This window comes from Erythrolamprus reginae, chromosome 1 (genome assembly GCF_031021105.1).
Source record: "Erythrolamprus reginae isolate rEryReg1 chromosome 1, rEryReg1.hap1, whole genome shotgun sequence".
Lineage (NCBI taxonomy): Eukaryota > Metazoa > Chordata > Lepidosauria > Squamata > Dipsadidae > Erythrolamprus > Erythrolamprus reginae.
The window spans coordinates 306215018-306235770 of record NC_091950.1 but is presented as its reverse complement, the minus strand read 5'-3'; the positions used below and the strand labels follow the sequence as shown (position 1 = coordinate 306235770).

General features: G+C 40.5%; 1 protein-coding gene across 1 annotated transcript; it reads left to right on the top strand.

Moving 5' to 3' along the window:
- The first annotated feature begins 14758 nt into the window (after positions 1 to 14758).
- On the top strand, positions 14759 to 19312 carry CCDC185 (coiled-coil domain containing 185). The gene has a single exon (XM_070733462.1). The coding sequence runs from the start codon at positions 16143 to 16145 to the stop codon at positions 18219 to 18221; it is 2079 nt and encodes a 692-aa protein (XP_070589563.1). The 5' UTR covers positions 14759 to 16142; the 3' UTR covers positions 18222 to 19312.
- Positions 19313 to 20753: the final 1441 nt, after the last annotated feature.

Sequence of the window (20753 nt, the reverse complement as noted above, 5' to 3'; positions counted from 1 at the left end):
TGGTTACTAAACTGGTACAAGCTTACGAGTAAAACCTATGCTTGTTTTTAATGCTAAGGTAGAATAGCAAGACTTGCCTTTGTTGGCAATCAGTTGTCCCTAATTTTCTTTTATTTACATTGTTATTAACTATTGCACAATACGATTCCTTAACCTAACTTATTTCTCATCTGTATCTGGTGCAGGATGCCTTTCATCCAATTGTCTCTACCATTATTTCTAACAGTCAGTTGCTCAAACAATTTCTGAAAGTATACAGAAGAATGCAATGCACATGGCATTCTTTAACTGCAAGATCTATATTTCATAGGACAGGACATTTAAACATTGTCAACTTGTTTCTGTATAGTCAGACACATCTTTCTTCATGAAAAAAGTTGTGTTAACTTTTAGATTTAGGATTTTATTACCTGAGGAAGTCTTAATCTATACTTTTGTGCAACATTGTTGTTGTTGTGGTTGTTGTTGTTGTTATTATTATTATTATTTTATCACAAAAAATAGTAATACACAGCAAATGAGATTGATATGCTGGATTTTATATCACAAGATCACAAGTCGAAAACTTCCCAAGCGTCTAGGACTGTGTCATGTATTTTCATATGATGCATGTAGATCTATATACGGTGGATTTTTGCAACTTACAGATCGTGATTTTGTCATTGTTCATTGTTTTCAAATGCTAGCTAAGGTCTTTTGCCACAGCACCCAGTGTGCTGATTACTACTGGGACAACCTGTACTGGTTTATGCCAGAGTCATTGTAGTTCGATTTTAAGATCAGGATATCGGCTAAGTTTTTCTTGTTGTTTTTCATCAATTTGACTGAGGTAAAATTTTCCTGTGCATTTATATACTACTATTGAATATCCAAAATATACTATTTAATCCTATGTTCTTTCTTTTTTTCTCTCTCTCTCTTTCTCCCTTCCTTCCTTCTTTCCTTCCTTTTTTATTTTTTTCTTTCTTGTCTTTCTCTCCCTTCTTTCCTTTCTGGAGGATGTGCTCATTTCAGGGTAGCACTGGGGTTGGAATCATGCATGGCAATGAACAGGAGTGATTTAAAGAGACAGACAAGCTGGGGTAGGGGGGACTTGTTTGTCCCACTTGAACCCTTGAGAGGAGCCGGCCACACTTGCTTTATACTGAGGACGGGCTCATTTCAGGGTGGTGGGGTGGGTTAGGGGGGGGGGGCTTGCTTCACTTTTGGTTTGCTTCCTCCCGCACTGCGTGGCTGCGCCTGATGGGTGCACATATACATAGTGCAAAAGCTTTTTTTAAAAATTAAAAGCCAAAAACAAGATGGCAATGAATACGTGGTGCCAAAAACTTGCCTTCTGCACATGCGCAAGAGAAAAAAAATTCAAAATTCAAAAAAAGAGATGGTGGCACCCACAGACCAGCACCAGCCGAACTGGATCTGACTCCATCGTGACGTCACCAGAGGGTTGCTACTGGTTCAGGTGAACCAGTCCAAACTGGCAGGAACCCACCTCTGATGCAGAGATTCACTTTTTAAAAATTATTTATTTATTCTTTGTCCAATATACAATACATATGAAAGAGAATAGACATTAAGTAATATATATAATGATAGAAGGTAAGAAAGAAGAGAAGTAGAAGGAAAGGAGAGAAAAAGTGTGATATATGAGATAAGGAAAGAAGATTGGACAGGGGACGATAGGCACATCAGTGCACTTATGTACGCTCCTTACTGGCCTCTTAGGAACCTGGAGAGGTCAATCGTGGAGAGTCATGACCTTAGTCATGACCTTCCTACTGTCATGACCTTCCTACTGTCGTAAAATCATGGTGTGTTTATTTTGAACACTAACAAAAACTATACCTAATCTATATTGTAGTTCTACAGGATATAAAAACAAAATCAGAAACCAACAGTTCAATGCATAATATGCCTCTTGTCTGGGCATAGCCTGTTAAATGAAACCTGAAAATAATCCATCTCTCTTGGAAGATCCATATTAATTCAGGACTGAAGCAACGGCCCGTGTAGTCTGGTGGTTTTTTTTTTAAAAAGTCATTTTCAGTAATGATTACAAAGTGCAATGGAGAAAACATTCATCACTTTTCTGAATGTGCTAGAGTAGTAAAAAAAAAAATTAAGTGGTCATTAGGATCCCAAAAGGAAAATAATAGCAACAATAATGTACAGGACATTATAAAAATTAATGGTTTTGTATGTCAATTAATGCAGCTTCTAGATTTTTTTATTTTTGCTGCTTTCCCGGTTATTTAAAACCTGTCTTTGCCACCAGGCAAATAATACTGCCCTGATAAATGAATAAATCTTCTCTTCATATAACGTCAAGATGGAAGGGTTGGGAAATCATTACATGTTTGATGACAGTTGCAATATCAAACTGATTTATAAGATGTGCTACTTCCACGAGTATAAAGCAAAAATGATAAAAAGACATCAATAAAACTATGCTTACATTCATCAAACGAAAAGCAATAGAACATAACTATAATATACATATTGAAAGAAAAATGAGCACCTCAAAATGGCTGGAGTTTCCCCCCGTCCATTTTCTTGTAGCAAACAGCATTTTCAAAATGAAGATACAATCTATGACAACTGTTCCCAATCTAGCATCTTCCATTTGTGTTGATCCTTCAAACATTTTGGGTGGGCATTCCAGAACTGCAGTTCAAAGACATTTGGAGGGCATCAAGTTTCTGGCCTAGTTTCATTTCTATCTTGATTTAAAAAAAAAAATACACCCCTGCTGATGCATTTGCAATCATTTGCGGAGAGGGGCGGCATATAAATCCAATAAATCTAAAATGGGTTCCTTCCCCTGCGAGAGGGAAAGTCTCATGAAATCGTTTTGCTGTAAATTATGTCAGGCCCCACAGAATAACCTAGAATAATTAAATAAGAATAATCCAGGATAAATAAATACTGAAGAAAATAATTTGATTTGCAAGAACAAATAAGTATACCTGACAGATTGTTGGTTTTGAACATGGTGCCACCTATAGCTGAAAAGGCAGCTCTAATAAATTAAAGTTAGCAGTAGCATTTAGACTTATATTCCGCTTCATGGTGCTTTTACAGTCCTCTCTAAGCGGTTTACAGAATCATCATGTTGCCCCCAACAATCTGGGTCCTCATTTTACCCACTTCGGAAGGATGGAAGACTGAGTCAACCTTGAGCCGATGGTGAGAATTGAACTTCTGAACTGCAGCTAGCAGTTAGCTGAAGTAGCCTGCAGTGCTGCACTCTAACCACTGCACCAACCCAGCTCATAGTTGCTCTTTTCTTGAGTCATGCTAATCAACTAAAACACAAGTTGAAACCGTGGGGATTTAAATGTGACACAATTCAAAATTGAAAGGAAGAAAATGCAGTTTGAACATATTCAAGATTCTTTCTGATAAAAGTTTAGATCAGAGACTATAACAGAGAGCATTGGAACTCAAAACTAAAGGAGCAGGGGCAGGGGTGGGGTTACTGCCCAGATGTGGGGGGAACACAGTGGGGTAGCGAAAATGGAGCTCCACCCCAGAGCACCCAATTTACATTGAAAGATGTTGAAAAAAAATGCAGGGTGTCCTGCATAAGCCGCACCCACAGTGTGGTAGTGAATATTTTGGTAGATCTTCACTGAGCAGGGGTGAGTTCCTCCCAGTTTGCACCAGTTTGCCTGAACTGGTAGTGACCCACTGGTGACGTCATGATAATGCCACTGGATCAGTCAGGCCATTCCGTGGGAACCCTCATCTTTTATTTGATTTTTTTTTCAATTTTATTTTTGGAATTTTTCTTCTTCTGTGCATTGAAAGAAGCTGGAGTTTTTGGTACTGCGCATGTGTCACCATTTTGGTTTTGCTGTGGTTTTTTTAAATTTGGGGTGTTTTTTTTTAACACTGTGCATGTGTGCATGCACTTCGCCCGTGTGTGGCCATGCAGAGTGGGAGGAAGCGAACTGGCAGCGAGGTAAGTTGGAACCACCCCTGTGAAGGTGGTCTGGTGAACTGAGGATAACTTTGTGAAAGTTGAGTTGACCACTGTGGCAAAGAATGAAGTACTCAAAAGAAGACTGCTTCCTTGGAACCTTTCCTGATTGGACAAGGACAGGAGGTTGTTCATATGTGCTCTGGACAGTTGTTTCTCACTTGGAGAGTATGGGACAGCAGTTTTCCATTACTTTCAGCACTGGGAGATAGTGGGATTAGGCATTTTGCTCATGATTGCTGTGAAGCTTTTTAAAAATAATACTAAGTTTGCAAACCTCACTTTCTAATCTCTTTTGAAGATCCTCTGTATCCTCAGCTTGGACTTTCTAGTAGCTGGAGATTGAAGAACACCCCCTCCCCATGTTTCGAATACTGATTTATTGGGCACTACAGCATTCCTAGGCATCCCTGATCACATCTTGCCATATCAAGTATCATGATACAATTAAGGGATCAGTGGACATCTTCTTCACATCCTCAGAAAACTTAAAAGCTAGCCCCTCTTTCTGTGCCTTGTATGCTGCCTTCAAATCCCACAATGAAGGAGAATATCCTCTCAGCCCACACTGAGCACTTTGGTATGGAAATGTGTTAGCTGCTGCTAAAGAGCCTGTATGAGCTTTGTTTCCAATGATGCCAGGGGAAAAAAGAATTGTTGACATGTCTTCTGCACAGCAAAAATGCATCCTTCCACACCTTTCATCTCCCTCTGATGCTAAAATTCTCAACCTTATCTGTCAGCTATCTGGATGCTGTACTTTGTATATGTTGCAGCTTCCACTTTATGTTCAAAGGCAGCTTCATATAGAGTACATTGCAGTAACGCCACTGGTGATAAAAGGCATAAGTTACAGATAGAATGCCTCCTGATCCATGCAAACCATAAATGGTTGTTGAAGTTGTTGAACGCCCTCCTGCTTCTCCTGTGACTTGTGACACGATTCTATCAAAAAGCATATAAATACGACTTGCCTGCCAGACACACATCCAGTATTGGGTTGCTACATGGATGGGAGATGCAGTTTCGGTAGCGAAAATGGAGCTGCGTGCGCAGGTCCAGTTCACCAGTGGGTGGGCATGCACATCGGAGCAAGATTTGATTCCTGCGCATGTGCACACCAGGATTGCAGAGCTCCATGGGAAGTACAGTGGTAGCGGGCAGCGGTAACTGGAATCCATCACTGAACACATCCTTGGCAGTCTGGATGACTAATACGTGCAGGCCATCAAGAAGAACCTGTGCAGCTGGTAGTGGGTTCTTCCAGAAAAGAGGCCGACATGGTGATATACCAGCAGCCTGTGCAGCTGGCACCTGAGTCAGACAGTGAGGAGGCTGGCGAGGTCTTGGTGCTAAAGGCACAGGTTCAGTCAGGGCCTTCGGCACCTCTAGCACCTCACATGAGTGATGAAGAAGGTGAGGAGGAACCTTAATACACGGGCCTGCAGAGCTGCCAAAAGGCAGGAATGGTTTCTCAGTAGAAGGTCTCCTTGGGAATAAGGCTTGGGGTTAAATGGCCACTTCCTGTTCTGTCTGGGTTCCCCCAGATGTCAACACCAACTAAAAAGAGTATCCAGACACGCTGGTAAAAAGCAAAGTCATTTTATATCTTTGAAAACAAACACAGATAACAAAAATTGTTCTTACAAACTGGAATGCTATGAAGCTTCACAGAAGAGTCACGACGGCCAGACAATACAACAGGCTTCTTGCTGGCACACAAACCACTGTAGATAATAAAACCCATGCCTCCCCCAAGTTTTCAGCCTTCGAGGCCACAAGCCAGAATCAGAGACGCCAAGGATCGAAGCAAGGTCACAGGACTCCCAAAAGATAACTCTCCACAATACAGGAAGGGCGGGCCTGCCTTTTCAACCTTGCTGAGGAGAACCACACCCAAACCCAGCTGTTGCCTATTAGGGATGAAAATACCTGGCTAATTGGCCTCTTCTTTGTGCTGCCCTTCTCTGCCTCATATCTATGATGGCTTGTGCGTTCTCATCTAATGACTCCAGGCTACTCGCTGGGGAGAGCTCCCCCCCGGGGGTCTCAGGCTGCTCTCCCTCCTCCTCGTCCTGACATTCCTCTTCCCCGTCTGCCTGGTCCTCCTCCTCCTCCTGTTCCTCGTCCTCCCCCTCTGAGCATGGAGCCGGCAGAGTTCCAGCCGTTCCCTGAGGAGCCTCAGACTGAATCACAACACTTCCCAAGCCTACTTAAGGAACGAGACAATAGCAAAAAACTCTTTAGGAAGCAAAATGTGTTTGTTCAAATGCCTTTGTAGTCTGAAAAACGTCTGATCATCTCATCTGTTTTGGCTTTCTTCTTGCGAACTGCTGCTAGGTATTTTGACAACCCTTGTAAGCTTCTTGAGATATCCAGGACTAATTGCTTAGATTTAATTTATGACTTTATGGACTTCTGCTAGCTGTTAATTGTCAGGATTAGGGCCATACTTGACATAATATTCCAAACTGCAGAAAGACGAATTGCAATCCATGTAATGACTTTAACAGTATAAAACTGCTTAGTCTCAGTGAATCTACAGATTGTAATGCAATCTGATTGGCTTACAAAAGTATATACCACAATGCACTTTTGCATAGGTATGGCTTTTGAAGTAGTATGGCTTGTGGCTTTTGAACTAGAGTGGCTAAAAGATATTACGGTTTAGTGTGGCTTAGTTTGGATTAGTGTGGCTTGTGGTGGTTGAAGAATATCATGGTTGAAGTATTGTAACTGAGAATAGTAGATTGTGAGTATTTTGTATAGTAACTGCTAGAGAGAAATAGCCACAGTGTAAATAGTTAGTTTAGGTTTGCTATGAAAGAAGTTTCCTAAGAATTTTCCTAAGAAACTCTGCAGTACTTGTCTTCAATTATCTTCAAGACAGTGGTTCCTGATATCCTGGTCTGAGGCAGATTGGCTAGCTACTTTGGCTATGTGGGTGAGCTAGCTTCTGCAACATGTTACTCCAATATTAATGCTGTTTAATAGCTGATTTTTCAAGAAAAGACTGCTTTAACTTGTGTTTGCGTGTGTCAACTTCTAATCAAGTTTATTAGTAGTTGTTCATTGAACAAACATATGTTTGAACAAACTGTGTGTGTGCTACATTCTTTCTGCTCCAGACAGAACCGTTTCTGCCTTTCCAAAAGGATCTAATCTAATGCTATTTATAGGATGTGGGTATCAATCCTGCCTTCTCCTTCTTTACACTGCTTGACACTTCAAACAAGAATCTCAGTGGAAGAAGAGAGGTGTATTGCTACTACCTTAAGAAAGTATACCTGGAGGGGACTCAGTTGGATCTGCCTTTTTCACAAGGGGTCTTTTTATTTCACCATCTCTCACTGCCTCCCTGCTCCAGGACTAACAGCACCTTTGACATTGGCTGTCAACCTTCAAGGCAGACTAGACTAGGAAGCCAAAGTTATGAATAATAATACTCCTTTTATTATAAGGTAACCGAAAAAGAACCTTGCAAGCTTGTGTATGCTTCCCACTTCTCTTCCCTTCCTTTCCTTTAACTTTGTGAGAACTATGGGCAGTCAAGTCAGAGACATTTTCTCAAATTACATTTCTGCTTTGGACTCTAATTTATTTTATCTGAATGTGTGTTGGTTGCCCCTCTTCTTCCTCTTCCTTAAAGTCATTCCTACTTTCCATTAGACCAGAGTTCTTTTGGAAGAGCTTCTGTGTTTGTCTGCTCATATTACCTTGACACTAGCTATATCAAGTAGGGAATATTTACTATTATCAGCATTATGAGTAGAGATGAGTTAGAAATCTAATTGATAAATCAACACTGCATACATACTAGGCTGTGAGAGAATAATCTTTATCTATCAGACCATGACTTTATTTTTTTATTATTTTTATTATTTGTATTTATTTATCTATCCCACCTTATTATTATTTTTACAAACCAAAGCAATGGACATATTCAACACATCTTCATCCTCCTATTTTCCCCACAACAACAAATCGGTGAGGTGCATTGGGTTGAGAGAAAGCGACTGGCCATAAACAAGCTACTGCTCAGCTTCATGTTGTTGTTATTGTTGCTGTTGTTGTTGACACAATGATACCTCTCTGATCATATTAAGAATTCATTTTGACCTATGCATTTCCCATTTCTAACCCACACATTCTTTTCTGGTAGGCAGAGTGAAGTGTGGCCCACATTATTATTATTATTATTATTATTATTATTATTATTATTATTATTATTATTATTATTAGAATTTGTATGCCGCCCCTCTCTGCAGACTCGGGGTGGCTCCTGCATCCAGACAATACTTTCTCCATATTCACTACAAATTTCTCAAACATATAGCTAGATGATTTAAAGTATGACCAGATGGCCCTGTAACTGTTGGGTTCTCTCTTAGGCAAATGCAGCTGTCACATCCTAACATCTGCATAAAGCCTTGGGAGACTAATATCCTTTTCATTCATTCTGCTGGGACAAACTTCATGTCATTAACATTCAGAAGAGAAGGAGGTGTCAGACCAGAGAATTAGTACTAACGCATGATAACATACGGCCTTGTCAATCATATACCAATCATTAAACTTACTGGCTGCCAAGATAGATTTAGAAGAAATGCTACACTGAACAGAAGGGAGTGCCATGTGTCTGTTTGTGATTCATCCTGTATAATCATTCTTAGTGCAGTAAGCTAATTAGATCCTGCTCTGTCTTGATCCTCTCAAGATTTAATGACTTCACATTTAGGCTTCAGCAGGCAAGTTTTGATATGATTTGTAAACCATGGTTTATGTCACAGCTTTATACCAACAAACTATTTATGGATTATGGAAGAAATATGGCTCATCAAGATGTGATGATATTAACCAATTTAATATATATTTTTATTTGTTTTATTGTCCTCAACTCTGGAAGCCAGGTCTTTGCTGAAGCATCCTCTAAGTCTCTACTTTCATTTCACAATATTACTATTTCTACAACCATAATGATCCTGCTAAACATGTATATTTCCTCAGGTGTCCTGAATTAAATGTCTCGAACAGGGGTGTCAAACTCAAGTTTACTGAGGACCACCTCAGGGTTGTGTTTCACCTCAGAGAGTGGGCTGGGCGTGGCCATGGTGGGCGTGGCCATGGTGGGCAAGACATGGGACTTATGTGGGGGGGGAGGGAGGGAGGAGAACACCTATGATGGTGCTAAGGCAGGACTTCCCTCAGACTCTCCCGTACTAAACTTTCCCTGCTGGATTGGTCCTGGAGGACGGCGCAGGCGAGAATTTGCTTCCGCACATGCGAATCCAGCTCGCAGGTATTTATTTATTGATTGTATTATTATTAATTGGATTTGTATGCAGACGTGTTCCAATCAGCTGGATTGGTCACAAAGTCCATATTAAGACCTGGCTCTGCCAGATGGCTTGGGGCCTCAATGGGAGGTGGTGGATTTAAGTAAGAGCTAACCCCATGGCTGCCCACTCCATACATCCAGCTGCCTCCTTCTCCATCTTGTGTAAGTGATTTAATTCTGTTTATATTGTAATTTTATTTCGTATATTTAATGTTTTTACATTGTAAGCCTCCCAGAGTTGCTTTGAAATAAGTTGGGAAAAAGGAAGGAAGGAAGGAAGGAAGGAAGGAAGGAAGGAAAGAAATAAGGGAGTCCTTGATTTACAAGTTCATTTAGTGACCATTCAAAGTGACAACGGCACTGAAAAAATGTGACATGACCGCTTTTTCAGTTACTACCTTTGTTACTTCCTCATGATCATGTGATCAAAATTGAGTTAGTTGGCGGCTGGTTCATATTTATGACTGTTGCTGTGTTCCAAGTCATGTGATCCCCTTGTGGAACCTCCTGACAAGCAAAGTCAATGGGGGAGCAAGATTCACTGAACAACCAGGCTACTAACTTATCAGTTGCGGTGATTCACTTAATAACTGTGGCAAGAAAACTTGTAAAATGGGACAAAACCCACTTACCAAGTATCTCACTTAACAACAGAAATGCTGGCTTAATTTGGTTGTAATTACCTCCAAATAAATATTCCAAGATCAATTTGGGATTGTTGTTTATATTGTCCAGGCTGATAGCCATTTGATGTCTTTTTTAAATAAATATTTTAATATTAGAATACAAATACTTACCAACAAAAGATACAGCTGTGCAGGGGTAGGTTCCACTTACCTTCGCCACTGGTTCACATTGCAATGTTTTGCTCACGCACACTCCATTGGCACATCTGCATTCTCTCAGGAAATTTGGCTTCTGCGCATGCTCAGTAGTTGGAATCAGCCGAAACACTGATCAACTGTTCTTCAGGCAAAGGAATAAAGGTCAGTTTAAACTCAGGGGGGGGCGTGAAGGCCCTTTTTCAAGTAGCAGCAGAGGAAATAATATCCAAACAGTAAATAAATTCATCAAAAATTCTGAAAAAAAGATGGTGGCGCCTAGGGATCGGCACGGACTGAACCAGATGCGTGATGCCATCCTGACATCACCAGTGGGTCACTAGCAGTTCAGGCGATCTGGTCCGAACTGGGAGGAACCCATCCTGTTGGAGTAAAGTTTTGCAGAAGCTAGCCCACCCAGATAGCTAAAGCAGCTAACCAGCTTGCCTCAGACCTTTGTCTTGAAGATAATTGAAGAGACGTACTGCAGTGTTTCTTAGGAAAATATTTACTTCTTTCTAAGCAAACCTACATTAACTATTTACACTGTAGCTATCTCTCTAGCAGTTATTATTATTATTATTATTATTATTATTATTATTATTATTTAGATTTGTATGCCGCCCCTCTCTGAAGATTCGGAGTGGCTCACAACAAGTTATTATACAAAGTACTCACAATTCTCTATCTACTATTCTCAGTTACAGTACAATATTCAGCTACAAGTCTTCAGCCACCACAAGCCACACTAATTCACAAACCTCTCTAAACCATACGAAGCCACAATACCACCAAGCCAAGCCACAAGCCACACCTATGCAAAGGTGCATTATGTATATATACTTTTGTCAGCCAATCAGATTACATTGCAATCTGCATATTCACCGTGACTAAGCAGTTTTATATTGTTGGAGTCATTACAATTTTACTCTCTGCAATTTGGAATATTGCTTGAGGGAGGCCCCAATCCTGACACACCCCTGCAGTAGTGTTTATAGAGGATGGAAAGAATCAACACCAGTGTTTCAACCAAGGCAATTCTAAGATGTGCAAACATTGCCTGAATGCTGTCATACTTTCCTTAGATATTCATGCTTGAAAGATCTCTGCCAGAGCTACATGAGCTCTTGCTTCCAGGGGTAAATTAAAAAATCATTAATTTAGGAGAGAAAACATACAGAGGTAAAATATGTAGTTTCACAGACAACTGTTGCAAGGCTGCAGATGACACCGTCCCTCCCTCCTTCCTTCCTTCCTTCCTTCCTTCCCTTCCTTTCTTCCTTCCTTTCTTTTTTCTTCAAATAATTTATGAGAGAGCTATGGAATGAGGAGAAAAACTGTGTAACTAAAGCTCACTTTTGATATTACTTGATAGGTTTTTTAGCAGTATCTTTTTTAAAAATGTGCAGTGCAACCTCATTTTTCTTAGAATGAAATTTCATCAGGAAAAAAAACATGAAAGAGTAAACATAACACACTCAAAACTATGTTGTGATTTAACTAAGATTTCCAGGATAGAAAATTGAGAAAATGGACCAATTTTTCTCAAAATATAGGCTCTTTCATTGACTCCTTAGGGCTCTCTTCTGAAGTCTGTAGAAAATATTTCCTTCATATTCATCTCAAAAAGCGTTTTCCTTGCTTTTGATTTACAATTTTAATGCAAAACTGAACAAGGAGACTACATGATACACAGAACTGCTGGGTGAAAATTAGATTTCAGAAGTGAAATTGAACAAATAGATACAAAGGGTTAGGCAAAAAGAAGAAAAGTTGTGAGGGAAAAAGGACTTAAATCAACAGGAACATTCCACACTCCTAGTATAATGGGAAAATAACAAGTTGTAGGAGTAACAATTGACATTCATATCTAGGATAATAATGTTAGTTTAATGAAATAAAAATGGCTAAAATTCTCAAGTAGTCACAAAAGTAAACAAAAGTTTACAGAGGCTACTCCTTTGCTCTAAAGAAACTTTTGCCTAACACTGGAGGATTTTTTTACAGCATAAATTCACTGTAGCTGTGTTAGCTGTATTGGCTCTAATGGTAAAAAGAGAAACAAGTTCATCAGTATGATGGAACAGTTAAGGTTTTTGCCTAGTGAGGTATATAAATTAATTGAATAGTCCTCCAGAATCATGGAGTTTAGAATTCTACTGTCAATCCCATGAAATGAATAAAAATTGCTGAAATACTGATATTTGTTTTATTTTTATTTATTATTTATTATTTAGATTTGTATGCCGCCCCTCTCCGAAGACTCGGGGTGGCATACAAATCTAAATAATAAATTGTTAGATATCATCCAGGGGTGGATTCTTCCAGGTTTGGACCACATCGCCCGAACTATTAGCAAACCATTGGTGACATAATTTTGGCATCAGAGATCCAATTCTGTGTGCCAGTCCATGCTCACTGCCATCTTTTTCCTGAATTTTCAGCCAATCTTCATATATTTTGATGGCTTCTGCTCGATCTGTGCTTTGAAAAAAGCTCTGCCGCCAGCCCCTGGGTTAATATTGACCTTTATTTCTTTGCCCGAAGCAGATATGATCTGCTCCTCAGCTGTGTTTCGGATTGAGTCCATTGTCTGAGAATGTGCAGAAGTGAAATCGCTGCGAACCTGTGGCGAAGATAAGTGGAATCCACCCCTGGTATCATCTGTATGTAACCATTGCTCTCTTTTTACAACACACCTGTATTTTGCTGAACTTTCAATTATTAGAAATCATTAGGGAAGGAAGCAATATTTGTAACATTTGTAAGGGGCGTGCATAAGTGCACTAGATTGCCTTCTGACCCCTGTCCTATTGTCTCTCCTATATCCCATATATCTTCTCTTCTATCCCTATATCGTCCTTCTATTCTCTCATCAATTTATTTTATCCTATATTCTCTCTTCTATTCTTCCTCTAATTTTATTTCCTCGAAGGTGTCCTCTATTACCTTCATTGTGTATTATTGTGTATTGGACAAAATAAATAAATAAATAAAATAAAAAATAAATAAACATGTTTAATGAAAACATTCCTCCAAGTGTTGGCAAACTTTGCTTATAAGCGCTTGTCCCTCCAGCAACTTTTAAGTTTTGTTTACTCATCACTAAGAGGAGATATATATCAGAGGGTTACTACCGGTGCAGTAGGCGACTGCGTACGGGTAGTAGCTGCCAGATTGCGCAATTTGTGTGTGACCGCTCTAGTGCCAATCCTTCGGGTGCCACCATTTTTTTTCTTTAATTTTTCATAATTGTTGCTTCATGCACAGAAGCAAAATCTCACGAGGGGACGCTCATGCGCATGATTTTGGTCACCAAAATCTTGTACATATTTATTTTATTTATTTATTTATTCAATTTTTATGCCACCCTTCTCCTTAGACTCAGGGCAGCTTACATGTTAGCAATAGCACTTTTTAACAGAGCCAGCCTATTGCCTCCACAATCCGGGTCCTCATTTTACCCACCTCGGAAGGATGGAAGGCTGAGTCAACCTTGAGCCGGTGATGAGATTTGAACCGCTGACCTACAGATCTACAGTCAGCTTCAGTGGCCTGCAGTACAGCATTCTACCTCGTGAGATTTCAGCATGATTCCTGGATACCAGCACAATGCCTTAATCATCATACCACACCAGCTCCCTTCTGCCATTTAATGTTACTAATTCAGTCATTTGTCTTATGGCACAACCCCTTCATCATTTACAGGGCTTTGGGAAAGTAAGTTTTAATGAAAGAAGGCATTTAAAAAAATAATTGGAAGATATTAAGATCAATGGATTTTGTAGATATTTTAATATAAATCTGCACTTAAGAGTAAATAGCAAACAAATCATTTTAATAAACACTTCTTTAAAATTTATTAGGATTCTTGGAATTTGTTCCTGTCTTCTTGGATAGTAGGTGTTTCACCAATTTTACTTTCTCCGCAAACGTGATAAGCATTCTCCCTTTCTGATAGAGGTAAACTGATAGGCAAAGGTTCCCAGAGCAAAGACACCATTTCTATAAACTGCTCAGTTTCAAAGCCATGAAGTGGTTAAGCACATAAGAACATAAGAAGAGCCATACTGAATCAGACCAAAGCCCATCGAGTCCAGCATTCTGGGTCACACAGTGGCCCACCAATTGTACATGGGGATCTTGAGCAGAAAGAGAAGGCAAAACCCTCTTTCCCTTGACCCCCAACAAATGGTACTCAATGGAATCCTGCCTGCCTCAACCAACATAGAGGCGGCACATAGACATTCATTTCAATAACCACCAATAATAATAATAATTAATAATTTATTAGATTTGTATGCCGCCCCTCTCCGAAGACTCGGGGCAGCTCACAACAATAATAAAACAATGTAAACAGTGTGACAATGTAAACAAATCTAATATTAAAAAAGCACTTGGCTTTTTTACACTTGGCTTTTTTACACTTGGCATCCATGAATCTGTCTAATCCTGCCTTGAAGCTATCAAGCCTGACAGCTATCACGACCTCTTCTGGAAGTGAACTCCATAAACCAACGACTAGGTTAGGGAAGATTTACTTTTCTGTCTTATTTATTTCTTTATTCTTTATATATTTATTCTATGCAGCCCAATCCCGAAGGACTCTAAAAAAAACTAACCCGTCTTCAGGGCCAGATGAATTATATCCTAGAAATTTGCCCCTGGTTTGACTAAATCTTTAACTTCCCTTCTATTTTAACGTTTGATTATAACTTGATGGCCTCCCCATAGAAACATAGAAGACAGCAGAAAAAGACCTCATGGTCCATCTACTCTTCCCTTATACTATTTCTGTATTTTATCTTAGGATGGATATACTGTATGTTTATCCTAGGCATGTTTAAATTCAGTTACTGTGGATTTAAAACCCACGTCTGCAAGCATCTACTACTTCTCCAAGCATCTACTACTATTTCAGTAAAATATTTTCTCACGTTTCTTCTCATCTTTCCCCCAACTAATCTCTGATTGTGCCCCCTTGTTCTTTTGTTTACTTTCCTATTAAAAACACTTCTCTCCTGAACCTTATTTAACCCTTTAACATATTTAAATGTTTTGATCATGTCCCCCCTTTCCCTTCTGTCCTCCAGACTATACAGATTGAGTTCATTAAGTCTTTCCTGATAAGTTTTATGCATAAGACCTTCCACCATTTTTGTAGCCCATCTTTGGACCAGTTCAACTTTATCAATATCTTTTTGTAGGTGGTCTCCAGTGGGATCACTATCTCCCTCTTGCTGCATGTTATACCTCTAGTTATCTACCACAGGAAGTGTTCAATTTCCTCCTTCATGGTGTCACCTCTGTTCGCATTCCCTCCTTTCACCTTTCAACAAGCCTTTCACTGGACACATCATGGCTTTAAAACTGAGGCAGTTGTGGATATTTAATGAACATCCGTATATGAGCTTGGGGCCTTCCAGTTTGCATTTATTTATTTTATTTTATTTGTTTGCTTTGTCAAGTACATATTGGTGGTATACAAAGATATAATAATATTCATATACATACTAGTAAAAAAGAAACATTAGGACAGGGGATGCAAGGCATGCTTCTGCACTTATGCAAGCCCCTTAATTTGAATTCAATTTGAATTTGAATGAAATCTGAATTCAACTTGAATTTGAATTCAAATACTATAGGCTTCTGATCTAACAAGAAATGTGGTACTGCAGCCTCCCATTCCACTCATCTTGTGGGAAGTTGCGATTCTGCTGGGATCTGGAGAGGCGGGGCGCCCACACAAGGCCTGGTTGTAGCTCACTTCTAGGGAGCCTGGAACCCTCGCGCGTCGCGCCGCCTTTTTTCCCTCCTTTCGGCAGACGGGAAAGCCGCGGCAGTTATAGGGGCGAGTGAGGGCTAAGGTCGCATTGCGGCCGCGCGCGTCGTAATGGGCTCCAGGGGGCAGGACAGGCCCCGTCTCCCCCATTGTGACGCGGTCTGAATTTCTCTGTGCTGCGCAAGGCGCTGCGTGACCACCAGGCAGGCCACTTCGGCCATGAAGCGGCAACAGCAGCGGCGTCGGCCGCGGCGCGGGTCGGGGCAGTGTCTCGGGGCGGAAAGCAGGTGGCGCGTCTCCCCGAGCGACAGAGGCGCGCCCAGCACCACCAAGGGCCGGAAGAAGCCTCCCGCCGTATCCTGCTGTAGCCTGTCGGGCAGCGAGACCCAGCAAGAGATGACGCGCCGTAGAATTAGCCCCGGACGCTTCTCTCCGCCGCAATGCTTCCCGGACGCGGCTTACAGCTCGGAGCCCGAAGCGGCGGGAGGCGAGGGCTGCCTTGGACGCCTCCAGCTGGCGCAAATGTACCGCGACGAGGGCGGAATGCTGATGCCGCGGAAAGGCAAGTATAGGGGAGCTTCGCTCCCTCACACTAAGGCTCCGGCCATCGCCACCGCCGCTTCGGCCCGTCTGCGCCGCCCCACCTTGCCCCAACAGCACCATTACCTCGCTCCGGCCGGCGAGGGCTGCGCTACTCCTTGCACTACTAGTTGTACCACCCTCTACGGCGGCGATTTCCAGACCCACCATGAACTGCCCGGACGTTCTCCGGCAGGCCGGTGCACCCGGGTGGAGGAGCTGCTCCGGGACGACCAATGGGCCAGTCCCGTGACTAGAGCTCTAGAGTATGGGACGGATTTCCCCACCGACGTCAGCAAGCCACCCTCGATTTGCCCGTCGTCTTTTTCCTTCACTCAAATCGACCGTAAGCCTTCTCCCAAGCTGGAGAAGAAGGAACCCAAACGAAGGGATTGGCAGGAGCCCTGTGACAGCAGCCCCAGCCTGATGGACCTGATGCATTCCTTGAGACAGTATGAGGAGGAGGACCCAATGGGTTATTTGCACCCTAACAACAATATGCATCACCACCGTCACCACAGCCACCACAAAGGCAAGAAGGGAGAGGCTCAGGTCAGCGTCCACGATTTGACTGAGAAGAGGTACGAGGACATGCTTCCGGAAAGGGACAAAAAGCTGGCTGCTTTGATGTTAGCTAGGCATCAGGAGGAGGAGGAGTTGAAGGATAGGCAGCTCCAGGTCTCTGAGGCTTGGGAGAAGATGAGGCGGAAGGAGAAGAAGCACAAAGCCAAGATGGAGAAGGAGAGGCAATACCAGTTGGCAGACAATATGGACCAGTGGCAGAGGGACCGGGATCAGAGAAAATCCAAGGCTAAGCTAGAGGAAGAGCAACTAATTGCCGCTAGAGAGAGGGATATTTTGTTGCGTGACAAGAAGTGGAAAAAGTTAGCTAAAGAGCAGGAGTGTAGACATAGAGAGAAATTTGAAAATGCTAGGCTTCAGGCTGAGTATAGGAAACGTTGCCAGGACAAGCAAGTCTGGGATAAACGGTTGATGGACCGAAATGTCAAAGATCAGAACTCTCATGCATGCAAAGAGAAGATGCTGCAGGCTCTGGAGAAGAGGCTTATAAAGGAAATGGAGAGGAAGAAGAGGAAGGTAGAACCGAATGACTATAAGAAACTCAAGCCCATGCAGGCGAAAGACCCAGTTGAGGACAAGCTCAAAGCTGATGAGTTGTACAAGAGGCTTTGCATTGAACAAAAGCTCCAGAGGTCTCAGGAAATCCTGGAGCAGCTGCTGGAAGAAAGGAACAGAGAACTAAAAGAAAAGTCATTCAAGGAAGAAGAGCATGGCGTAGTAGCCAAGACAAGAGCTAAAGAAACGGAGGAGGAAAAGAGAAGGCGCAAGGAGATGTTGTTGCAAATAGCTGAGATGAAGATACAACAGGCCAGGGAAATCATGAGCAAAAATATGCAAGACAGAGCACAACATATAAAAGAAATTAATATTGCCAAGGAGAGGAACCACCATTGCCGTAAACAGAAGCTCGACTATGATGAAAAATGCCACCTCCGGGAATTGCAGGAAGCCTTAAGAAGAAAAGATATGAAATGCAATCAGCTTCTAAGGTACAAGGATGCAGCTATCGAAGACTCTAGGAGACTAGCCAGAGCCCCATATGGCATTAGAGACAAAATGAGTCACATGATAAACCACAATGCATTTGATCCAATGGCTTTGGAAGCCCACCGTGCAAATTGCCCCAGAGGCCTGTAGTGAAGTTTAAGGAAACAAACTGCCTTCTGCCAAAGTAGATGGTTGCAATGCATTCATTTTGTAGAACTCTGCATTGCTGTACACTAAAGTGATTTCAGCCTTAATTACTCTTTGACTGATAAGTACTGTGGTTTAAAGGAATTTACAATATACACTAAAAAGCTCTGATGTGCATTTGTAATCTTATTGTGAACAAAAAATACTGACCATTACACACACACTACTATGAACAACTTAATGCTACATGGAATTTAACTACGACTTAATGCAATACATTTCAATTGAAATGTTCCTGTAACAATTATTTTTTTGAAAATTATCTTTCATAATGGACAGTTTTGAGTTAAAATTATATTTTACCAAATGTAATATTTAAAACATTTCAGTTCAAGGTATGCATTTGGCCAATCAAGTATTAATACAGATTGTTCTCGACTTACGATAACAATTGAGCCCCAAATTTCTGTTGCTAATAAGTAAGCCATTCCCCATTTTACAATCTTTTTTTGCTATGATTATTGAGCAAATCATTACAGTTGTTAAGTGAATCATGTGGTTAAGTGAATCTGGTTTTCTCCATTGATTTTGCTCACTAGAAAGATTGTGCTGAGCATCTCAGAACCTCAAGGATGCCGCAATTTTCATAAATATATATGTGTTGCAAATGACCCAATTTTTGATCATTGACTGAAAAGATGCTGTCATGGTCATAAGTGTGAGAACTGGTCATAAGTCATTTTTTTCAGTCCCATTGCAACTTTAAACAGTCGTTAAATTAATGGTTGTAAGTCAAGGACGACCTGTACTAGTATTTTAATGAAAAACATTCCAATAATATTTTTCAAATCATTATGTATGTAAATAAGCCAAGCAATAATTTGCAATCCATGTGTTAATCAAATCCAATTTGTTCCTTAGGTGTTTAATCAGCCTTTCATGGAATTTAACAGACATATTGAATGTATTTTGTTATATTAGAAATTTATTATTGTATGGCTATGCACTTTAGGACTGACATTGTATCATTTATGCTAATTTTGTACATTTTCATGATTTTATAATTTTATATTAAAAATGGCAACCACACAGGCGCTAACCATCTTTCATTTAAGATATTTTAAAATAAAGCCTGACAAGAATCTGTTCATTTCCCCAAAATATGAAAATTTATTATTTGATGTTTATATTCTGAGATTTAATCTGCCAATATTAGCTATTTGTGGTAAATTGGCTGGAGAAAATAAAGACAGCGCACGAAATACATGTAAATATTCATAAAAAGTTGGTATAAAAGTTTTCAAAGCACGTTGAACTTAAACTAAATTTACCAGGAGTTAACGCAATAAATAGGGCTTAAAATGGTCGTTTTTTAAATTTCATTTCTCTCATAAACAAGTATAGCTTTAAAGCTAAATTACAGATTAATTTGATTTGCTTTGATATACATTTTTTTAAAATCAGTGTCTTAGCTACCAGTTAATACTTATTCAATATTAGAAAACAATAGAGAATAATATTGAGGCCACATTACACAAATGACCATGTTGAACTAAAAGAAATTGGCAATATTTTGGTTCTGAGGCAGTAGTAGATGGTAGGTTAAAACCTCACTAATGATCAAGACCAAAGGCAGCATGATTGTGACCAGGGTTTCTGGCTTATACACTACTCTTTGTTACACACACATTATACATAAGACCTATGTCAGTGATAGAAAAATTTCTCCATCTGCTGATGTCTCATATTGCTGGGAGGGGAGGCTTAAATGTTTAAATGGGAAAGACTTTCTTTTATCCACACTATTATTTAATTGTGTTCGTGTTAACTGCAGAACTGCAAAAAACATATGCCTGTAAGAGATCCTATGTAGTCAGATAGGCCTTGAGTAACTGGTGGAATATCAAGAGTCTGGAGAAATAAAGCTGCAACTGTTGGCTCTGGTATTATTACTAAGTGTCATACAGCAGATTAGTTCTTGTATACCTCAGTGGAAGCAAATCAGCTTGGACCACAGTACTTAACTTGTTTCATTGGATTCTTTATATCCCAATAATCCAGAGATTTATTACAAATACAGCTCATCACAAAATAACCTTTTTTGGTAATGTGCTTGGTAACTGGAACTGTAAGCTCAGAAGAATCAACTTCAGATAAACACTTTAAAAATAAAATAAAATTTAGAAAGCCATAGTGAAAGAATTCAAGACTTAGCCCAGGGGTGAAATGTTATCAGTTCAGGCCGATTTGGGCGTGTACTGATGGCGATGGCCACCGGTAGTTTGGAGAACCAGTAGTGGCTGTGTGAAGCTCCACCACCAATTTTTTAAACTCTCTGCGCATACACAAAGCCTGTGCATGTGCAGAAGGTGAAAAAAATGTATGACGGTGAACTGAAGAGTGCGTATGACAGTGAAACAAAACAAGTACGTGCTTTCAAACTAGTAGTGAAGGTAAATAGATTTCACACTAAGTCCTGTTTATAGAACAAATATTCAAATCTTTTTGTACCTTTTGATTTCTCCCTACATAATG